Source organism: Dermatophagoides farinae, chromosome 1, assembly GCF_024713945.1.
Source record: "Dermatophagoides farinae isolate YC_2012a chromosome 1, ASM2471394v1, whole genome shotgun sequence".
NCBI classification, from domain to species: Eukaryota; Metazoa; Arthropoda; class Arachnida; order Sarcoptiformes; family Pyroglyphidae; genus Dermatophagoides; species Dermatophagoides farinae.
In genome coordinates, this window is record NC_134677.1 from 1,640,091 (window position 1) to 1,659,122 (window position 19,032).

A 19,032-nucleotide genomic window follows, 5' to 3' on the forward strand; every position below is an offset into this window, starting at 1 on the left:
TTTTTGCAATCGATTTATTAATTTTTTTTATGTTGTACTGCAAAATTGAGTTATCAAAGTGTTTTGAAAATCACACCTAATCAGTCGTCATTGATATTCAAATGTAAAAAAAGAAAAAAATTATTGAGTTATTATGATTAGTTAATATTGATAATTGATAATATATATTACAAATTATTATTATTATTATCATGCTAGCCAATATATGAAGAATCATTCAAACATCATCGTTCATTTTCTTCTTGTTGTTGGTGGATCCATTGCCGTAATCGGTTTCGGTGGTCCCTGATGATGAAGCTCGCTTATATAATTGATCAATATTTGTCGACGATCATCAGCAAAATCATCTAGTATTAAATATCGTTTATCATTTTGTAAAACGTTAATAATATCTTGTAAATGTTGTTCAGATTCTTCAATCAATTGTTTTGTTTTATATGTTAATAATTTTGTTTCTTGTAATAATTGTTTGAAATTATTTTTTGCTGTTGATAATCGTTCTTTTACATATTCATGATATTCACGTTCACATTTTCGGTCACTTGTCGAAAATTTTAGATATCTTGAATCATCTTTAATCAAACGACGAACCTCTTTCCATGTTGTCGATAGATTTATATCTTTCAATTCGTCCAACATTGTATGGAATTTTTCACGTTTTTTCTTGATTAAATTGGCAACATGTTTTTCGAATAATTGTTCCATTTCATCACGAGAAAGCATTTCGACCAATTCCCATCGATGATCTTTTTTCAATATCCTTTTCGCTTCACGCCAATTAACACTTGGACTTCGTATGAGATCAATAAGTAGTGCATTGAAACTTTCAACATTTTCCTGATGTAAATGATTTTCACGTTCTTTATCACGTTCACGAAAATGTGCCGCCAATTCTCTATGTACCTCTTTTTCTCGTTCACGTAGACTCGCCTCGATTCTTTCCTGTTTTTCTTTTTCCTTTAAACTTTCACTGATTTCTTCATCAACATTTGTTATATTCTTGTCCAATCGTGAGACAAATTCTTTGAATATAATCTCCTTCATTGAACTACTTTCTACTGCTTTATATCTTGAATCATTACGAATTTTTTCCTTCACTTCTGACCATGTAGTCGTTCCATTGATATGATTTTGTTGTTCTTTAAGTAATTCAAGAAAATTTGCCTTTGTCTAATTTTTTTTGCAAAATACAAAATTTTTAGAAAATGAAAAAACAATGAAAAAAATCCAAATTACCTTTTCACGTTGTTTTTCCTTTTCAGCACGTTCTTTACGTTTCAAGTCAACCAAAAATTCACTAAACGATGATTCTCGATCACGTGATTTTTCAATATTTTTAAATCGACTATCTTTGCCATATTTATGTGAAAATTCCAAATAAGTAGTTCTTGTTGAAAGATTTGCCTGTTCCAATAGTTGTCGATATTGTTCTCGATATAATTTTTGTCGCTGACGTTTTTCTTTTCGTTCTTCTTCGGCACGCTCTTTAATAAATTGTTCAAAAACTTGTTTTCTCTCTTTTGAAGTAAGCAATAAATACCGTTGATCGAAGACAATTTTATGCAGTTCTTTTTCCCATGTTGAAAATGCCGAAACCTAATTTTTTTTGTTTTTTTAAAAAAATAATAGAAGAATATAATGTGTTTGTGTGTAAATAGAAATCGAATTTATTGTTTTTACCTCTTTTTCCAATAACATTGCTTTAAACATTTCGATCCGTTCAGTTATTGGTAAGGTTTCACGTTGTTTTTCCGCCAATGATTCAACCTCGTTTTTATTATTATCACCATCTTTTTTCTCTTTACCATTGTCTGGTTGTTTATCCGATTTTTCCAATCTATTGGCAATTATGATTAGTAAATTATTTATTCAGAATCAATGATGAAGATGCTTACTTGGATTTTTTATTGACTTCTTCTTGTTGTTGCTGCTGTTGAGGATGATGACCATTTTGCTGTTCATCAAGAGATCGTTTGTTACCAGTATTTTGGGATGATTGAGATGATTCTTTATCCTTTTCCTTCGGCGGACTCTTGGTCAATTCGGCAACTTCTGGTCGATTTTTCAGTTCGGGTGGACAATCCCATAATGATGTTTTAGAGCTAGGATTATAGAAGAAAACTCGATTATCTCCCGTCCATACCACACACCTTATTTTGGAAAAAATGATTAGCTATGAAATTTTATGAATCAAAAAAAAAAAAAAAAAAAATCCGAAACCTACCATGGAGTGCCCGCAATCGGCGTACTTGAAATGGGTTTTGATTTATCCTTGACTTCTTCCTTTTTCGGTTGTGGTTGTTGTTGATTGGTGATGTTTGTATCTCCGCTATTTTCTGTTTTTGTTGTTGTAGTTCTTACCTCAGACTTATTATCATTTTGTTTGGACGCTTCATTCTTTTTCACTTCCTCCAATGCCTCTGTTTGTAATGGAAAAAACAAAACATTTCAGCTTATTTTAAATCTATTATATTTAAAATGATCATTTACCATCAAATTTAGTCAGAATTTCTGGTTTTTCCCATACAGATTTTTGTGATTTAGTATTATAATAGTAAACTCTACCGTCAGGAGTTTTATATTCAATCCATTCGGCTGCCTGTAAACGCAATTCTGTGTCAATCTTGAGTACGAGCTGTTGTTTTAATGGATCGACACCTGTAGTAGTTGCAAGTAGTGATTGATTTATCCATGGATTCGTTAATGGGTGGGCACCAAATGGAAAACCTTTTGATAACAAACAAAAAAATGACAATTCATTTATTTTGAGGGAATCAATATCATAACAGTTTAACATACCAGCTGGATGAATAGGAGGTATAGCAAATGGTGGTGGAAATCGATTCGTTGCCATCAATCCGGGTGTAATACCAATCGGTGGCATTAATGGATTCGGTACCATTGGTTTAGTAGTGGTTTGTTTATCTGTTCAATAATAAAAGATAAATTTATAAAGGAAAGCATGTTTTTTCAATACAATTACCTTTATCATTTTGATTCAATTGTTGTTGTGTTGAACTTGCCAATACATTTTGTAAAAGTTGTTCTTGTGTAAGTATTGTACCATTCTCTGGTTTTGTCCACGTTGTTTCTCTTGTTTTAGCATTATAATAATAACATTTACCATTTTCGGTTTTTGTCTCCACCCATGTATCGGCTAATTCATTCTGGATCATTTTTTTTGTTTTGTTTTGTTTCTACCGCCAATAATTTATGATGACAAAATTGAAAATTAGATTATAGAATCAAATAATGATACGGACCCGATAATGATGATAATTTATAATGAAATAATGAAAGAAAAATATCTAAATCAAAAAAGAGAGAAAAATTCTGAAACAGAATTGAAACAAATTATTATTAATATAAAAAAATGAGTAAATTCTCATCATCTCATTCTTTTAATGCTCGTCAATAATGAAAAAAAAAAATTATTTCTATATTGACAGCGATGAATCAACCTAAACAACAATATATTCAGTTTGTGTTTGATACGCATTCGTTTTATACATTGCTGCTGCTTCTTCTTCTTCTGCTATTTGCTGCTGTTGTTTGCTGCTATAATTATTGTGATCATCATTTTTTCATTTCATTTCATTTTCATCATATAATAATAACATTTAATAATTGCAACATAACCAAATTGAACCGCCATGAAATAGGAGCAATTTATATATTTTTTATCCATCAACAATATATCTCATATATATTATTGTAAATCTGTGGTCGATAAAAAATCAATGTTTATTATCAATGATGATGATAATATAAACAGATGCCTTTTATCGTCATCATCAAATAAATACCACCACCTCATTTTTTTTTTACATTGTCCTCTAAATAACAACAGAAAAAAAACAACAATCAATCGATTGCCTGTTTTTGATATTTGTTCTCGTTTCCATCGTAATGTTTCACTTTTATACGTATGAATTTCAAAGCCAAAGATTTTTTTTTTTAAATATTGTAACAAAGCAAAGTAATTTTTATTTAACCAACATTCCATTCATATTTTAATATATTGTTGGAACAATGTATATCGACCTTTATAATGATGATGATGATAATAATACTAATCGTACAACTTCGAACAATGTTCAACAGCTTGTAAATAATAATAATGAAAACAATCATATGAATGATTCGAATTTATTAATACAACCATTATCATCAACAACAACAACAACAACGCCAGCAGCTAATAATGAAGATTCGTTATTGCATAATCATAATGATTCATCATCGACATCAGCTACTATTCAAAACAATCAAAATTTAAATTCCTGTTGTATGGTTGAACGTTTAATTTCCATACCCAATGATGATGAAGATGATAATGATGATGATCGAACTAATAATGATGATGATGATGTTATTGTTCAAAATTGTAATCATCACCATACGGATAATAATGAATCATTGATAATACCAAATGGTGATTGTATAATTGGTAATGGATGTATAACAACGATACAATGTTCAGCAGCGACAACAACAACTACAATATTACCTGATGTTGCATGTGTTTCAACATCAACATCATCATCCATTGTTGGACAACAGCAATCGAATCTTCAACAACATAATATTTCAATGATTCATTCAACATCTTATGGTTCAAATCAGGATAATGAAAATCAACCATTATTACGACGTTTTGATAATGATAGTTTACAAGTGATTAATAATTTTTTTCCTGATGATCAAGAATTTAATCAAATTACACGTGAAGTTGAACAATCAATAGAAAATGGTTTCCTACCAAAACGAATTTCTCAAGGATCTAGTGGCAGTTATTTCGTTAAAAATCGTGATGGAACGGTTGGTTTTTGTCATCTTTTTTTCATCATAATCTGTTAATTGATTTTTTTTCATTTTCCAATAGAAAATTGTTGGCGTTTTTAAACCGAAAGATGAAGAACCATATGGTCGATTAAATCCTAAATGGACTAAATGGATGCATAAACTTTGTTGTCCTTGTTGTTTTGGTCGTTCATGTCTAGTACCTAATCAAGGCTATCTATCTGAAGCTGGTGCCTGGATTGTTGATCGTAAATTGCAGCTCAATATTGTTCCAAAAACAAGGGTAAATATCATTGATTCCCACTTGATTTTTATTTAATTAATTTTTTTTTACAAATCTCATGTTTAGATTGTAAAATTGGCCAGTGAAACATTCAATTATTCGGCAATTGATCGGGCTAAATCACGAACGAAAAAAAATGTAACAGAAAGATTTCCCAAAGTTGGACGACATTTTAATCGGATTGGTTTGCCACCAAAAGTAAGTAAAAGGAAATCTTTTTGTTTATACAAAAAAAATTGATGTCATTTTTTTCAACCAATCCGCAAAATTAGGTCGGATCATTACAAAAATATGTTGAAAATTATGAAGATGCTTGTATCTGGATAAGAAAAGCTGAAACACTTTCTGATGAAAATGTATTGGATAGTTTTCAACTTGAATTTGAAAAATTGGTTGTTCTAGATTATATCATACGAAACACTGATCGTGGAAATGATAATTGGCTTGTGAAACAAGAGTTTGATGATGATGGTCGATTAGTTTTTATTAAAATTGCAGCCATCGATAATGGTTTAGCATTTCCATTCAAACATCCTGATGAATGGAGAGCATGTAAGTGTTTTGTTTGTTTGTTTGAAGAATAATTGTCGATGATGATTATAATTTGAAAATTTAGATCCATATTATTGGGCATGGTTATCGTTTGCTAAGAAACCATTTTCAGAAGAAATTTGTCGATTAATTTTGACACAATTATCCGATATGAATTTTGTACAGGAATTATGTGATGAATTATGGAATCTATTTTCTGTAAGTTTTTGAAATTTTTTTTTTCACAAAGATTTAATTTTTTTTTTTCTTCTCATCCACTTTAATATAGACTGATAAAGGATTTGATCGAAATATTTATGAAAAACAAATGTCCGTCATGCGTGGACAGGTTTGTTTTTTTTGTGAATTTTAATTTTGATAATATAAATAAATTAATTTATTTATTCTTGTTTATCCATAGATTCTAAATCTAACTCAAGCATTAAAAGATCGAAAAACACCACAACAATTGATAAATATGCCGGCGATAATCATGGAAAAAAGTCGTATAGCCGTTAAAGGACGTTTCCGTACGATGAAAGATAATTTTACGCAAACTTTTCAACGAAAAACACCATTCTTTTCATCGTTTTAAAATATTTTTTTTATAGAGCTGTCTTTATATATAAATTTATGGATGTCTGAATGTTTGAATTTGAGCAAAACAAAAAAACAAAAAAAAAATCATTTGTAAAACCAATGACTGTGATTTTTAATCGAAAAAAAAAATTTAATAAAAATTTTAGGCATTGTTATTGTTCAATTCGTTGGTTGAATCTGTTGTTTTGTCTGTCGAATGTATTGTAGAATTTGTTCCACTTGTTCACGTACTTGTGGCTGTTGTTGATAATTAGGCATTTGTGGTGCTTCACATTCAAACAATTGTATTAATGCATCGATTAATTGAAAAAATTTCAATGCCATTGCCGCTCGTTGTAAACGATTAATTTCCGATAATAATTGATCATAACGATCGGGTAATTTTTTTATAAATCTTAATAATTTTTGTACATCATTCATTATGGATTGTGGTTGAAGCCATGGATTTAGATTGGAATTCTTTTTCAAATTACTTTTATTATTATTATTATTGTTTGATGAATTTTCAGTTGTAATTATTTCTGATGATAATGAAAAATTTCGAAAATTTGCCAACCATGGTATCGGATTAGTACCCGGATATAATGTGAATAACATTAGATTGGATTTTTTCTTATCGGTCACCGATTGAAGTATACCATACCATTGGCCAGTGATACCGATTTCACAAAGTGCAATCATATTTGCAATTTTAAAGCTTCCATGTAATAAAACGGCAAACGATGGTTGTCGGCCTTCTTCACCAAACATTTGTATGATATCTTCATCCAATTGATCGGATTTAAAATTTAAAAATCGAATCCATTTTTTCATTTCATCTAAATTCTTCTCAGCAACAGATATGACATAATGTCGAGTAAAAAATGGTGAATCAAACATTTCATCGGCATTCAAAAAGCCACATATACGAATAATATCAAATTGTTGATCTTTCATTTTCGATGGAATATTATCTAATGGTAAATTTGGATAAAGACTAATCAAACCGGACATTTCACCACAGATGATTTTTCCAGAATAAGATTTAAAATTTTCTGAACATAATTTATGGAATAAATCCTCAATCAATAATGGCGATAATGTTAACGTATCGGGTATCCATATTTGTCCGCCATCATAACAAACATTCACTTGAATATCTGATGGTTTTTGTTTACAATTTTTCAATAAAATTTCTCGAAATGTTTGCAAAGAATTTTGTACATTGAAATTATTCAATGTATTTATGCATATGATATGAACTTTACATTTTGGTGGAAGTTTCCATTGTTCCAGATCATATTCATCATTCAAATCGAATTGAGAGAAAATATTCTTATTAAAAGTATTCGTATGTAATAATGCAATACCATCCGTTATAATAATTATATGATAAAAAAGATCCAAATTATAATTATCACCAATCATTTTTGATGCTTTGAATAATGCTGGCATAAGATTAGAACGATCAATTGTTTTTATATTTGTTAAACAATTTAGAAGAAAATCATAATCACGAGTGAATTCAGAAATGATTTGAAAACTTCTTGAATATGTTAACAATGCTGTTGATTCAAATTTACAATTATTCTTTATGAATTGAAATAAAATTCTTAATCCATGTTGAGCTAGCTGTAATCTTGACAGATGATTTTGTTCAATTACAAATCCAGATTTTGATGATGTAAATGAAACATTTTGATTCATTGAAAATGAATTATCTAACAACACTATGATGGGCATTCTGTGACATTCGATGACGGAAAAAAAATTGAAATTAATTGAAAATAAAATAAAATAAAATTAGATTCCCAAAAAAAAGAATCGAATCAGCCAGAGAGTTTAAAAAAATTTTTAACAATCGATTGTTATAGCTCAGTATCGATTGCCTGTTTTTTTTTTTTGGTAAAGGTCAATTTTGTAAATACATGAGTTTGTTGGTGGTTGATTGTGTTTTAGTTTCGACTTTTCAATCATCAAGTTTTTTTTTCATTGCAAATTGAAATTTTTGTTTGATTCTGGGAATAAAAAAAATGGCTGTTGATTATACATTACCAAAATCGGAATTACCATCACCGATTCGTGTTTCACCATTCATTCGAGTATGTTTGAAATTATTTTAATGTTTGAATTTTCAATTTCATTTTTTTTTCTGTTTTAAAATTAAAGTTTTGCCGTTGGAGTCTTCTCATAGCCGGAGTTTTCTATGGAATGAAACGACAAAGTAATTTATTCGATTCAAATGATCAATTTTTTTTGCTTTAATATCTCGTTTTTTTTCCTTTAAACCATCCATTAAGGTACATTGGCCGAACGTGAACGTTTACATCGTATAAAACTTCGTGAACAAAAAATCGTCTGGGATGAAGAACAACGTATATTGGCTAATCGTCGAACTCGAGGTAAAATATTCGAATATTTTTCTTACCAAAGCACATTCATCATTTTTGAAAATCTTTTTTTGTTCAAACAGAACAATTATTGACATTGGCCAAAGAGATTAATGTACCAATACCGGATGATTTTGATAAACAATATCCACCAGTATAAATGATGGAATTTAATGATTGAATTGTCGTCTGATTTTCAAATTAGTGTTAAATAATAATAATAATAAAGAGAATGAATAAATCAAATTAATTGAAATTGATAATTTCTTAATTTTCAAAATTTTTATTTATTTATTATAAATCAATTTTCCGCCAACAACACAAAAAAATACATCAAGTTCATCAATTTAATTCGCCTTATATGATACCGATTTTATTGGCCACATCCAATGCATCATAATCTGGTGCCAATTTTACATAGGCTTTTTTCTGTCCATCCGGTCGTATCAATGTATTCACTTTGGCTACATCAATATCGAATAATGATTTGAATGCCGTCTTGATTTGACGTTTATTCGATTTTAGATTCACAATGAAAACCAATGTATTATTGTCTTCGATTTTTTTCATTGCCGATTCAGTTGTCAATGGATATTTGATGATAGAAAATTTATCGAATGCATTCAATTTCGGTGCACTAGAGCGTTGAAATTTTGGATTACGAGGCAAAATCTTGGTTTTCGGCCGTCGAAATGTTGCCGTTGTTCGAATCTTTTTGGTCCTTTTCTGGAAGTTACCTTTCTTCACCTTACTTTGTACATCCAAAGCTTTAACTTTTGCAGATTGCTTCGATGCGGGTTTTCCAACCGATTGTGTTTTCGGTTTTTTCACTTGTTGTACGGACTTAGCAGCAGCAGCAACCTTTGCTGGAGCAGCTGCTTTTGCTGGTTTCGATGCTGATGGTGCCGATTTTGATGAACTTTGAGCTCCGGAAGTACCAGAAGCTGACGGCTTTTTTGGTTTTGGAGGCATTGTGAATCGTAATTTTTAGCTTTTCAATACACAAATAAACACACACACAGTGAAAACGACGGAAAAGGAATATCTACAACGTGTGAAGAGAAAAGCGTGTGTGTGTGTGTGTGTCTGTGACAAAACCACATCAATTAAAATAAACATGCGCAATGATTTAAGAACCAAGTGCCATCTAGTTTCGATTTATGAAAATAAAAATCAATATTATGAAAAAAAATATCCACATTCCATTGGAAACTATAATAAAAATATATAATTGATGAATGATACCTGAGCCATTTGTGTCAACAACACGCGTATCAACACCGTTATAAGATTTTCAACGACAAATATCAATTGTCATCATCATTATCATCATAAATCATAAATCATTGATTAAAAAAAAACGATTAAATTTTGTTTCTTCATTCTGTAATATGAGAATTCATCAAACTTTGTAGATTTGTATTGTTCTAATTTTTATTTTCATTCATTCTAACGTCGAATGGAAAATCGTAATGATTCATTCATTTCATCATCATCATTATCGTCATTCAGAATAAAAATCAAATAAATTCATTTTTCATCATCAATTTAGAAATGAAAAAATTCTTGAAAAACATTATGGATTATATTTTTGTGGCTAATATTGCTGATGATGATGGTGGTGGTGGTGTTGGTGGTGGTATTAACACTAATGATGATGATAATAATGTCAACATTAATCTTCATACAGTCATGAACAATGTTATCATCAACAGCAACAATAATAATAATAATAATAACGAATATGATGATGGCAACTTTGATCAAACAACATTTATGTTTAATTTTTTATATTATTTTTTCATTGGTTTATTAATATCTTTGATATTGGCTTCATTGGGCATATCAGTTGGTTTTCGTAAGCTTTATGTAAAATTATTATTAAAAATATTCGATGTATGTTTGTATTACACTACTCTTTGTAATATTTATTGATGATTAATTCTATTTTCTCTTTTTTTTATTGCAGTTTGGTAAACAAAGAATTGAAAGTGAATTGATAAAGAATAAAAAATTAACTAATCAATCAATAAACGAAGATGATAATGATGATGTTGATGATGATGATCAACAAGATCAACAAGAACAAGATACATTGATCGATAATTTAATGGATTATGAGAAAAAAGATTTCCATTTGGATGATATTTGTCTTTTGATTAAAAATGGTATACAGGCCATTGTTGATGATGAAGTAACAAAACGTTTTGATACTGAAGGTAAAATTTGAATTTAAAAATGAATTATAATAACTAATTTTAATCATCATCTTATATGTTAGAACTTCCATCATGGAATTTGCTCACACGTACGAACAAAAAATATACACATCTATCATTACGTTTAACAATATTATGGGGTATTGGTTGTATTATTCGTTATTTTATATTATGGCCAACAAGAATTATTGTTACAATAATCAGTGTATTATTCTTGATCATATGTACTGGTCTGATTGGTTGTCTGCCTGATAGTGATTTTAAACGTACAATCTATTGTAATGCAAGTCTTGTTTGTTTCCGTATTATTTCACGTGCATTTTCGGGTATTATTACATTTCATGATCGTCATAATATGGCCAAACCAGGTGGTATTACAGTGGCCAATCATACTAGTCCAATTGTATGTTTGTCGGCGTGTGTGTGTGTGTGTATGTGTATGTTTTCATTCATTCATTTAAAATTTTTTCCTTATTTATTATTAGGATGTAGCCGTATTAGCATGCGATAATTGTTATGCATTAGTTGGCCAAAAACAAGGTGGCTTTCTTGGCATGTTACAAGGCGCATTACAACGTGCATCAAATCACATTTGGTTTGATCGTTTTGAAATCAAAGACAAACAATTGGTTGTCAAACGTCTAAATATGTATATTAATGATCCAAAAAATCTACCAATATTAATATTTCCCGAAGGTACTTGTATTAATAATTCGGCTGTGATGATGTTTAAAAAAGGTTCATTCGAAATTGCCAACATTGTTTATCCGGTCGCCATTAAGGTATTTTTATTGTCATTTGAAATTGGTTTTAATTTAAAAGAATTTTTTTATTTTTTTGCTTCGAACACAGTATGATTCACGTTTTGGTGATCCATTCTGGAACAGCAGTAAACATGGCTACATGTATTATCTAATGTTAATGATGACTAGCTGGGCAATCGTCTGTGATGTTTGGTATTTACCACCGATGACTAAAAAGGTTGGTTTTTTTGTTTTGTTACTGTTGTTGATTATTTTTCATTTTTTCAATGATTTTTTCTCTACTCTCAATCAATAGCCCGAAGAAAGTGCCATTGATTTTGCCAATCGTGTTAAATCTGAAATAGCCAAACGTGGTGGCCTTGTCGATCTACAATGGGATGGCCAATTGAAACGTTTTAATGTTAAAGATGAATGGAGAGAAAAACAAAGAGAAGAATTTAGTAAAAAAATTAAATAGTCATGATGATGATGATGATGATTACGATCTCTTTTATTCAACCATGGAGGCGAGAAACGAGTAAAAATCATTTGATAAAATTTTCCATTTTAATTCGGAAAATTCATAAAACAAATGTTTGTCATTTTTTTTCATTGTTGTTTTTTTTACAACATATTGACCTCATAGAGTTTTTTTGTTTGATTTGATGACAAATAAACGATATTATTTAGTAATTTGTTTGCTGTTTGTATCGATTGGTTTTACCCAATCTTTTAGTTTTTTTTTCCAATGAATTCGATTCGAAATAAAGAACTGATTATTGGATTGCATTGTGTGTCATCTGTTGACAGAGGAAAAAACTATTTTTTTCAATTTTAACTTTTCATAATTTTTTCATCTTTAATAAACAAACAAAAATAAACGAAGTTATTATATTATTATTAAAGTGTATCGAATGTATCAAATTTTTTTTCTATATATAAATAGTGTGATGAGGAATGATAAATATTGAAAAAAAATGACAAGAATTTTTGTTTCATTTCCCGTTTTTATGTTATGTTGTGTGATTGATTTTTTTTTCATATTTTTTTCGTAAAATGTTTACGTATTTGTTGCAAAAATTTTTGTATACCATTTATTTTATTATCACCGACACGACCACCACCACCACCACCAAAACCACTACTACCAGTAGTACCATTATCACCAGAATCACTATTGCTTGAATTACTTGAATCTTCACTTGAACTATTTGATCTTGGCCATATTGGTAATGATCGTTGCTGTTCCATTGATGATTGTGTTGATGATACATCAAAATGAAAAAATTGATGATTAATATTATTAAGATGATCATGATTATTATTTCTGAATACCATAATAGGATTATTCATTTCACGATTATCCGTTTTGCTTCCATTACTATTCATTGAACCGGTATTTAATTTTTTTCGATTAGCTAAACGTATTTTTACCTGACGATCACTAGAACTTTTCTGTATCAATGCATTATCTACTTTTTGTCTACTACTAGCATGTTCATAGATGGCTTTTTTCAATTGAAATATAATATCAACAACAGCTTTTGCAACATCACGTGGTGTTGCATCTGTTTGTGATAATACGGCCCAACGATTTTCATCCACACCGATTGGACATGTAAACATCTTCTGTGGTACTTCGAATTCACCACCAGCTGCACCACCAGTCGATTTTATCGGTATAACAAAATGATCATTCCAAATGAATTCTTCGATTTCTCTTGCAGCGTCTAAATGAAATGAATTTTTTTGATTGTTATCGAATTCTAGAGATTTTTTTGTTTGTTTGTCTACCTTTATCGCCACCAATCAAAAGTGCTGTATCTAACATACGTGCAATAACCGAATCTCTTTCTTTTGTCGATTGACCAAGAAATATTGTTTGTCCATAGGATACTTTTTTCGGTGTAACATCCAGATCATCTTGCCTTTCCGGTACAATATGAAATACCGAACCAATAGATTTTTGCGTTGTCTGTTGATTTGTACAACGTTCCTGATAGAATGTATGTGCAACAATATCACCTGCACCATATGTACCATTGGTTATAATATTAATATTCTTTACAATTTTAGCCAATTCTTTTCCAATTTCCTGACATATTTGATTTGTTCGTGGATCAAGATTATCCGTATTCGTACTACCGAATACAAATACACATGTTTCCTGGTCGGGCATATTTTTTTTCATCATATCTGCTAAACATTTAATCATATGATCATAATATTTAATCTCTTTACAATCTGGATCCAATGTACGACTAACTCGATTCAATAGATCGTCATCAAAAGTGGAGCTTTTATATTTCTGAATTAGAGAAAAAAAATATTGGTTAATTTTTTTTTTTGAAAAAATTGAATAATTATTCAATTTACCAATGGATGGTCATGGCTAGTTAATTTAGTGAACCAAACCGGTGATGGACTATCATCATATTGTACATGTATAGTTGCTAATCGTTGTCCACAATAATAAACATGTTCTTCAGATGTTTTTGATTTAAAATACTGTTCTGATGATAATATAATAATTAATGATGATTGTGAAACTTTTCTCTGAAAACATTGTAAATGATCCAATTTATCTGGACTAAATGATGAATGATGTGTTGTTTCACCATAGGAAAATACACGACTTAATTCTTTTTTTTTATTTATCTCTAGTCGATCATTATTCGGTACAGATTTTGGCCGTTGTTTACAATTTTCAGCAATATGACGTGCATAATCTTGTGTTGGTCGTGTTATCGTGGAATTTTCCTCACTAATTGTCGTCAGATCCTGATCAAATCGATTTCTATATGGTGATGATGATGATGATAATGATGTTGATGTATTATCTTTGTTCACTGTTTTTGTGCCAACATCAAAATCTTTAAAATCATTACTACACCATACATCATATTTGTCTGATAGAATTGATTTAATTCTTGCCGACGCTTGTTGCTGTTCCGGATGTGCACTAATTACAATCAATTTTCTATTCGTTTGTTGTCGATTATTATCAGTATTATTTATCGTTATATCGTCAATAGCCGAAGATTGTATTCTTTGTGATAATTTATAAATTCTTTCTTTAATCAATTTTGTTACTCCATATATTGCTTCCGATGGCCATGTTTTACCATCATAACGATTATTTGGATCATTTGCATCTAATAATATTATAAAGATTAAATAAGCAATGGAAAAAAAATCGACAAACAATTCATCAAATCATACCTGATTGTGGATTCCATGAAATGTATTGTGTGGTTGCAAATTGTATTGCTAAACATTCAGGTGGCCATAAATCAAGAAAATTAATTGGAATGATATGTTTTTGTTTAACATCGGCTAATTTTATCTATTATGGGTGATTTGATTTAAACAAACTTTTAAAAACGATTATCAACAAAAACCAACCTCTCTATTCGTCCATTGTGTACGGCCATAATTCTGTGTGATTAACGGTACAAAATAGTTACAATTCTGTACTGCAGAATTCAATGAATCTTGCCAATCACTACCCATTTGAATTTCATGAACATCCTATTTTCGAGTATAATTAATTGATTGATTAAAAATTTTATGAATACAGAAAAAAAGAATAAAAATTTTACCAGATACACTGAAAATCCACATTCAAGTAATGTTTTTTTCAATTGTATTGCATGATCGGCCGCTTCATGTCGTACATAACTAATCATAATCTGTGGTCCTTTTCTTCTTTTCGATGTTTTACGTCGAAACAATGATCTTGATGGCCGATTTTTAATCAACACAGAATCGGTTCGTCCATCAACCATATTGGTCGATACTGTATCTTCAATATATTTTTTTATCGGTCGATCCTGATTAACTGCATAATATCTTGTTTCCATATCGATTTGTTTCTCGAATTCAATCATAATATTTAAACAATTAACTATTTCAATTAAAAATATATTCGATTCATTGATTGGATTAATAATACAACCGGAATTTTGTCGAAAATAATAATTAGTATTCGATAGTTTCATATCATTAACCGGTTTCATATCTTTCAATTTATCGTCAATAATTTTTCTTATTGTTTTTAAATCTAAATAATAAGTACCATAAATATAATCAATAAATATTGATGATCGATTCGTAGAATAATATCCAATCAATGAAAAACGATCTGGACAATATTTCCTTCGAAATCTTATCGTATTTTTTTCCGTTATAAGATGATAGGTTAATGTTTGTGATTCTTGTTCAACGGTTATTGTACAACCGAATGGTGTGAGAAATGCATAATCATCATCCATTTTAAATATAGATTCTTGTTGAATAATTTTACGTAAAGAATCCACATATGTACAATCATTATATTTAGATAATAAAATTGTACCTAAACATATTTCATTTGGAAATCTTCGACTATCATCACCAGTGATCAAAGTTTCTTGAACGAATATGATTCCAATCATATAATCAATATATCGTTGTTGTTGTAGCGGCTGCTGCTGTTGCTGTTGATGATTATTGAGTTGATTATTATGTTGTTGTTGCTGAAACATCATTGATTGTTGTTGTAGTTGTTGTTGTTGTTGAGTTGGAATATTACGGGTTGTAATTTTTGTTGAAAATGCCATTGCATAAGAATCTGTTAATATTAATGATGATGAACGTGTTTCGTGATTTCTTGTTGTTGTTCGTTGTTCAATATTATTATTATTATTATTATTATTCGATGATATTGATGTTGATGATGATAATGGATTATGATTAACGATATTCGTATCAGTGGTATCTGGTTGTATAACCATCATGATTGTGATTTAACTATTTTTTTCCAATGAAAAAAAAACTAATTGATTATTATTCAAAAAGATCATTCTATTGATAATCATCAAATGATAATACAAATACAAATACAACAACAACAACAACAATAAACTCAACACATACCAAATTGTAATGATGATGATGATGATGATGATAATTATTATCAAAAGTCAACGTTTTTCTTTTTGTCTTTGCTGCAAATATGAAACAAAAAATGACAAATTTATTTATCAAAAAAAAAAAAAAAAAAAATTTCTTTCGATGATCAATATGATTGTGATGATGATATGATGTGTGTGTTTGTGTGTTTGTATGTTTTTTCTTTTATGTATATAAATAACGAATATCAATTTTGATTTTGATATATTATAGACTAACTCACACACAGAGAAAGAGTGAAAACAAACGCAATGATAATGTTTGATGGATGGATTGATTGATTTGATTTGAATATAATGTTTCATTCAATGTTTTATACAATATTTAAGAAGAAGGACACAGAGAAAAAAAAATCCACAACAAATACATAATGATAAAATATCATGTCACACATATGTTAGTTGTTGACATATTTTATTATTCTTCTTCTTCTAAATTCTTCTATTATCAAAATAAAATTAAATAATTTGGTTTTTCTTCTTCTTCTTCTTCATCAAAAACAAAAACAACAACAACAACAACGACGAAAAGATGACGCCATTTGAATAAAAACAATGAAAAAAAAGAGGATATGACGAAATGATTCGATAAGGTTTCGAAGAAAAAACAAATGTAGTTTTGTTGTTGTTGTTATTGATCGGTGGATGAATGATGGTAAAACGAATGAAAAATTAAGTTAAAAAATTTGTTTTTTTCTTTATAAATCAACAATGATGATGTCAAATTCTTTACAACAACAAAATGGATTGATGGATCCGGCATATTTATGTATGTCATTTATATATTCAATCATCACTTGTTGACAAATTTCCATTCCGGTCAAAGCATTAAGTAATTATTAATTGATCAACAACAACAACAACAACCAAAAAATGACGACAACGAAAATCATTGGGAAAAGATTTTCATAATAATTGGAGGAACTTTTTGGTTTTTTCTACATTTTATAATTTTTTTTTTGTTTTGTTTTGTTTGTCTTTGAATTCGTTTTTTTTCAATGATGATGGTGTTAGACGTCTTTGTTTTGTTGGTATCGGATTATTCCGTCTTTTTTTTGTTTTTTTTTGTTCTGTTTTGTTTTTTGTTGTCCGGATTTATTGATTCACAAATACAAGTAAACAGCCGGATGTTAATGTAGATGACGTTAACGGATTAGATGTATGAGCGAGAAATAGTGAGATTTTTCAAATATTTTCTTTTGTTTTACAAATACAAGACACACACACACACACACATAGACAACAGGATTGAACAGTTACCATATGGATGGATGGATGGATCTATTTCTTACATTTTAATGTTGAAATTTCTTTATTATTTATTATTTACAACACACACACACACACATATTTTTGGATGGATTTTTTTTTAATAAAATCCACCATTCAAACACAAAACAAAACGTTGATAGTGAGAGAAAGAGAGAGAGAGATAAATACAAAAAAAAGAAAAAAAAATGTCTCGTCAACTTGATATGAGATTTGATTGAAAGAAAGAAAGAAAGAATGTTGGTGTGAGTTTGTAAAACATTATCACAATAAAAAAAATTATTATTTTGTTGTAAAAAAAAATAATAAAAATTTTTGTTACACAGATAAAAAAAACGGCGATATTTTATTTTTTTGTCAAACGTTGAAAATAAAGAATTTATCACATAGACAGACACACATAACACTTGTTGAATATATGTATTTGGAATGTTGGATATAAATGGCCATAATCATCATCATCATATATTATATATGATGATTATGATCACATCACAGATCCATAAATAAATATATAAAAATGTAAATGGCAATGATTTTTCATTTTACATTGGGTAATCTCTTTTTTTTTACTATCATTAATTAGATTGAATTAATCTGCCATCTCCCTTCCCCCAAAAAAAAAAAATCAATTGATTTCACTAATTCAATTCATTTAAGAAAAAAAATTTTTTTTTTTAAATTTCATTGGCAGCCAACGTTATGTCGGTAATGGCTCAATACATACAAAAACACACACACACATGTGCCATCCACACGACGATCACGATGGTTTTTTTTTTTTGCTTGTTTGACAATCAATCAATCAGTAAATATAAGTAAATAAAAAAAAATCTTATGCCTATGGAAATTATCAATGACAATGATAATAATGATGATGATGATGATGTGATTCGATGCTTAGAATGGCAATTTATTTTATTTTAGTATATTATTAAATACAGAAAACGTCGATGACAACAGAAACACGTTATAGCACGGTGTTGAACAAACAATGCAATTTTTCATTATATAAAAAAAAAAATTTTTTTTGCATACAAAATGATCAACATTCATTCCATTCCATTCAATTCAAAATTGACTGTGAATAAATCAACCGGAGGCAAGTATTATAATGTTTTTTTTTTTAAATCTACCAAACCACTACCGTCGTCTTCGTCGTTGTTGTTTATTGATGTTGATGTTGATGCTGCTGTCATCATCATCATCGTCATCACCATCGATGTCGGCGTCACCACGACGCCGACAACAACAACAACGACG

At 29.3% G+C, this 19,032-nt stretch overlaps 7 protein-coding genes across 9 annotated transcripts; 3 read left to right on the forward strand and 4 right to left on the reverse strand.

The window, feature by feature from the left end:
* On the reverse strand, positions 1-3,176 carry LOC124492194 (transcription elongation regulator 1). Of its 2 annotated transcripts, XR_012832392.1 has the most exons (9): positions 2,984-3,176; positions 2,800-2,925; positions 2,491-2,727; positions 2,225-2,420; positions 1,896-2,150; positions 1,681-1,837; positions 1,237-1,596; positions 172-1,170; positions 1-76 (listed from the first exon to the last, which is right to left on the reverse strand). XR_012832392.1 is itself a non-coding variant. In XM_047055019.2 (8 exons), exons 1-8 carry the CDS (start codon positions 3,174-3,176, stop codon positions 232-234), a joined length of 2,463 nt encoding a protein of 820 aa, XP_046910975.2. In that variant the 3' UTR covers positions 1-231. The 2 variants fall into 2 exon arrangements, 1 of the variants encoding a protein (XP_046910975.2); XM_047055019.2 differs by having other exon boundaries at positions 1-1,170.
* Positions 3,177-3,434: 258 nt separating this feature from the next.
* On the forward strand, positions 3,435-6,372 carry Pi4KIIalpha (phosphatidylinositol 4-kinase II alpha). The gene is made up of 7 exons (XM_047055024.2): positions 3,435-4,821; positions 4,886-5,086; positions 5,153-5,284; positions 5,359-5,638; positions 5,703-5,836; positions 5,907-5,966; positions 6,039-6,372. The coding sequence occupies exons 1-7, from the start codon at positions 4,033-4,035 to the stop codon at positions 6,210-6,212; spliced, it is 1,770 nt and encodes a 589-aa protein (XP_046910980.2). The 5' UTR covers positions 3,435-4,032; the 3' UTR covers positions 6,213-6,372.
* Positions 6,366-8,034, reverse strand: IntS14 (integrator complex subunit 14). The gene has a single exon (XM_047055026.2). It carries the CDS (start codon positions 7,937-7,939, stop codon positions 6,377-6,379), a length of 1,563 nt encoding a protein of 520 aa, XP_046910982.2. The 5' UTR covers positions 7,940-8,034; the 3' UTR covers positions 6,366-6,376.
* An 84-nt stretch (positions 8,035-8,118) lies between these two features.
* ATPsynE (ATP synthase, subunit E) lies at positions 8,119-8,855 on the forward strand. The gene is made up of 4 exons (XM_047055053.2): positions 8,119-8,298; positions 8,366-8,420; positions 8,497-8,598; positions 8,670-8,855. Exons 1-4 carry the CDS (start codon positions 8,230-8,232, stop codon positions 8,744-8,746), a joined length of 303 nt encoding a protein of 100 aa, XP_046911009.2. The 5' UTR covers positions 8,119-8,229; the 3' UTR covers positions 8,747-8,855.
* Positions 8,850-9,657, reverse strand: RpL23A (ribosomal protein L23A). The gene has a single exon (XM_047055047.2). It carries the CDS (start codon positions 9,556-9,558, stop codon positions 8,944-8,946), a length of 615 nt encoding a protein of 204 aa, XP_046911003.2. The 5' UTR covers positions 9,559-9,657; the 3' UTR covers positions 8,850-8,943.
* Positions 9,658-9,811: 154 nt separating this feature from the next.
* Positions 9,812-12,256, forward strand: Gpat4 (Glycerol-3-phosphate acyltransferase 4). Its single transcript, XM_047055027.2, has 6 exons — positions 9,812-10,482; positions 10,556-10,805; positions 10,868-11,208; positions 11,291-11,587; positions 11,658-11,786; positions 11,865-12,256. The coding sequence occupies exons 1-6, from the start codon at positions 10,141-10,143 to the stop codon at positions 12,024-12,026; spliced, it is 1,521 nt and encodes a 506-aa protein (XP_046910983.2). The 5' UTR covers positions 9,812-10,140; the 3' UTR covers positions 12,027-12,256.
* Positions 12,257-12,423: 167 nt separating this feature from the next.
* On the reverse strand, positions 12,424-16,837 carry LOC124492193 (uncharacterized). 2 transcript variants are annotated; one of them, XM_075733749.1, is made up of 8 exons: positions 16,725-16,837; positions 16,466-16,536; positions 15,151-16,364; positions 14,954-15,079; positions 14,771-14,894; positions 13,925-14,703; positions 13,343-13,856; positions 12,424-13,278 (listed from the first exon to the last, which is right to left on the reverse strand). In XM_075733749.1, exons 3-8 carry the CDS (start codon positions 16,324-16,326, stop codon positions 12,587-12,589), a joined length of 3,411 nt encoding a protein of 1,136 aa, XP_075589864.1. In that variant the 5' UTR covers positions 16,327-16,364; positions 16,466-16,536; positions 16,725-16,837; the 3' UTR covers positions 12,424-12,586. The 2 variants fall into 2 exon arrangements, with proteins under 2 accessions (XP_075589864.1, XP_075589871.1); XM_075733756.1 differs by lacking the exon at positions 16,725-16,837 and having other exon boundaries at positions 15,151-16,339; positions 16,466-16,594.
* Positions 16,838-19,032: the final 2,195 nt, after the last annotated feature.

What these genes read in the sequence shown, in the direction of transcription:
- Gpat4 (XM_047055027.2), top strand. Translation starts at nt 10,141, where the DNA reads ATGAAAAAATTCTTGAAAAACATTATGGATTATATTTTTGTGGCTAAT. An exon ending in AAAACGTTTTGATACTGAAG is followed by an intron (nt 10,806 to 10,867) that starts GTAAAATTTGAA and finishes CTTATATGTTAG; the next exon opens with AACTTCCATCATGGAATTTG. An exon ending in TTTATCCGGTCGCCATTAAG is followed by an intron (nt 11,588 to 11,657) that starts GTATTTTTATTG and finishes CTTCGAACACAG; the next exon opens with TATGATTCACGTTTTGGTGA.
- RpL23A (XM_047055047.2), bottom strand. Translation starts at nt 9,558, where the DNA reads ATGCCTCCAAAACCAAAAAAGCCGTCAGCTTCTGGTACTTCCGGAGCT.
- ATPsynE (XM_047055053.2), top strand. Translation starts at nt 8,230, where the DNA reads ATGGCTGTTGATTATACATTACCAAAATCGGAATTACCATCACCGATT. An exon ending in GTGTTTCACCATTCATTCGA is followed by an intron (nt 8,299 to 8,365) that starts GTATGTTTGAAA and finishes TTAAAATTAAAG; the next exon opens with TTTTGCCGTTGGAGTCTTCT. An exon ending in CTATGGAATGAAACGACAAA is followed by an intron (nt 8,421 to 8,496) that starts GTAATTTATTCG and finishes CCATCCATTAAG; the next exon opens with GTACATTGGCCGAACGTGAA.
- LOC124492194 (XM_047055019.2), bottom strand. Translation starts at nt 3,176, where the DNA reads ATGATCCAGAATGAATTAGCCGATACATGGGTGGAGACAAAAACCGAA. An exon ending in CCGATTGCGGGCACTCCATG is followed by an intron (nt 2,151 to 2,224) that starts GTAGGTTTCGGA and finishes TTCCAAAATAAG; the next exon opens with GTGTGTGGTATGGACGGGAG. An exon ending in GAAGTCAATAAAAAATCCAA is followed by an intron (nt 1,838 to 1,895) that starts GTAAGCATCTTC and finishes AATTGCCAATAG; the next exon opens with ATTGGAAAAATCGGATAAAC.
- IntS14 (XM_047055026.2), bottom strand. Translation starts at nt 7,939, where the DNA reads ATGCCCATCATAGTGTTGTTAGATAATTCATTTTCAATGAATCAAAAT.
- LOC124492193 (XM_075733749.1), bottom strand. Translation starts at nt 16,326, where the DNA reads ATGATGGTTATACAACCAGATACCACTGATACGAATATCGTTAATCAT. An exon ending in CACAATGGACGAATAGAGAG is followed by an intron (nt 14,895 to 14,953) that starts GTTGGTTTTTGT and finishes CACCCATAATAG; the next exon opens with ATAAAATTAGCCGATGTTAA. An exon ending in CTAGCCATGACCATCCATTG is followed by an intron (nt 13,857 to 13,924) that starts GTAAATTGAATA and finishes TCTCTAATTCAG; the next exon opens with AAATATAAAAGCTCCACTTT.
- Pi4KIIalpha (XM_047055024.2), top strand. Translation starts at nt 4,033, where the DNA reads ATGTATATCGACCTTTATAATGATGATGATGATAATAATACTAATCGT. An exon ending in GGATTGGTTTGCCACCAAAA is followed by an intron (nt 5,285 to 5,358) that starts GTAAGTAAAAGG and finishes CCGCAAAATTAG; the next exon opens with GTCGGATCATTACAAAAATA. An exon ending in TGTCCGTCATGCGTGGACAG is followed by an intron (nt 5,967 to 6,038) that starts GTTTGTTTTTTT and finishes GTTTATCCATAG; the next exon opens with ATTCTAAATCTAACTCAAGC.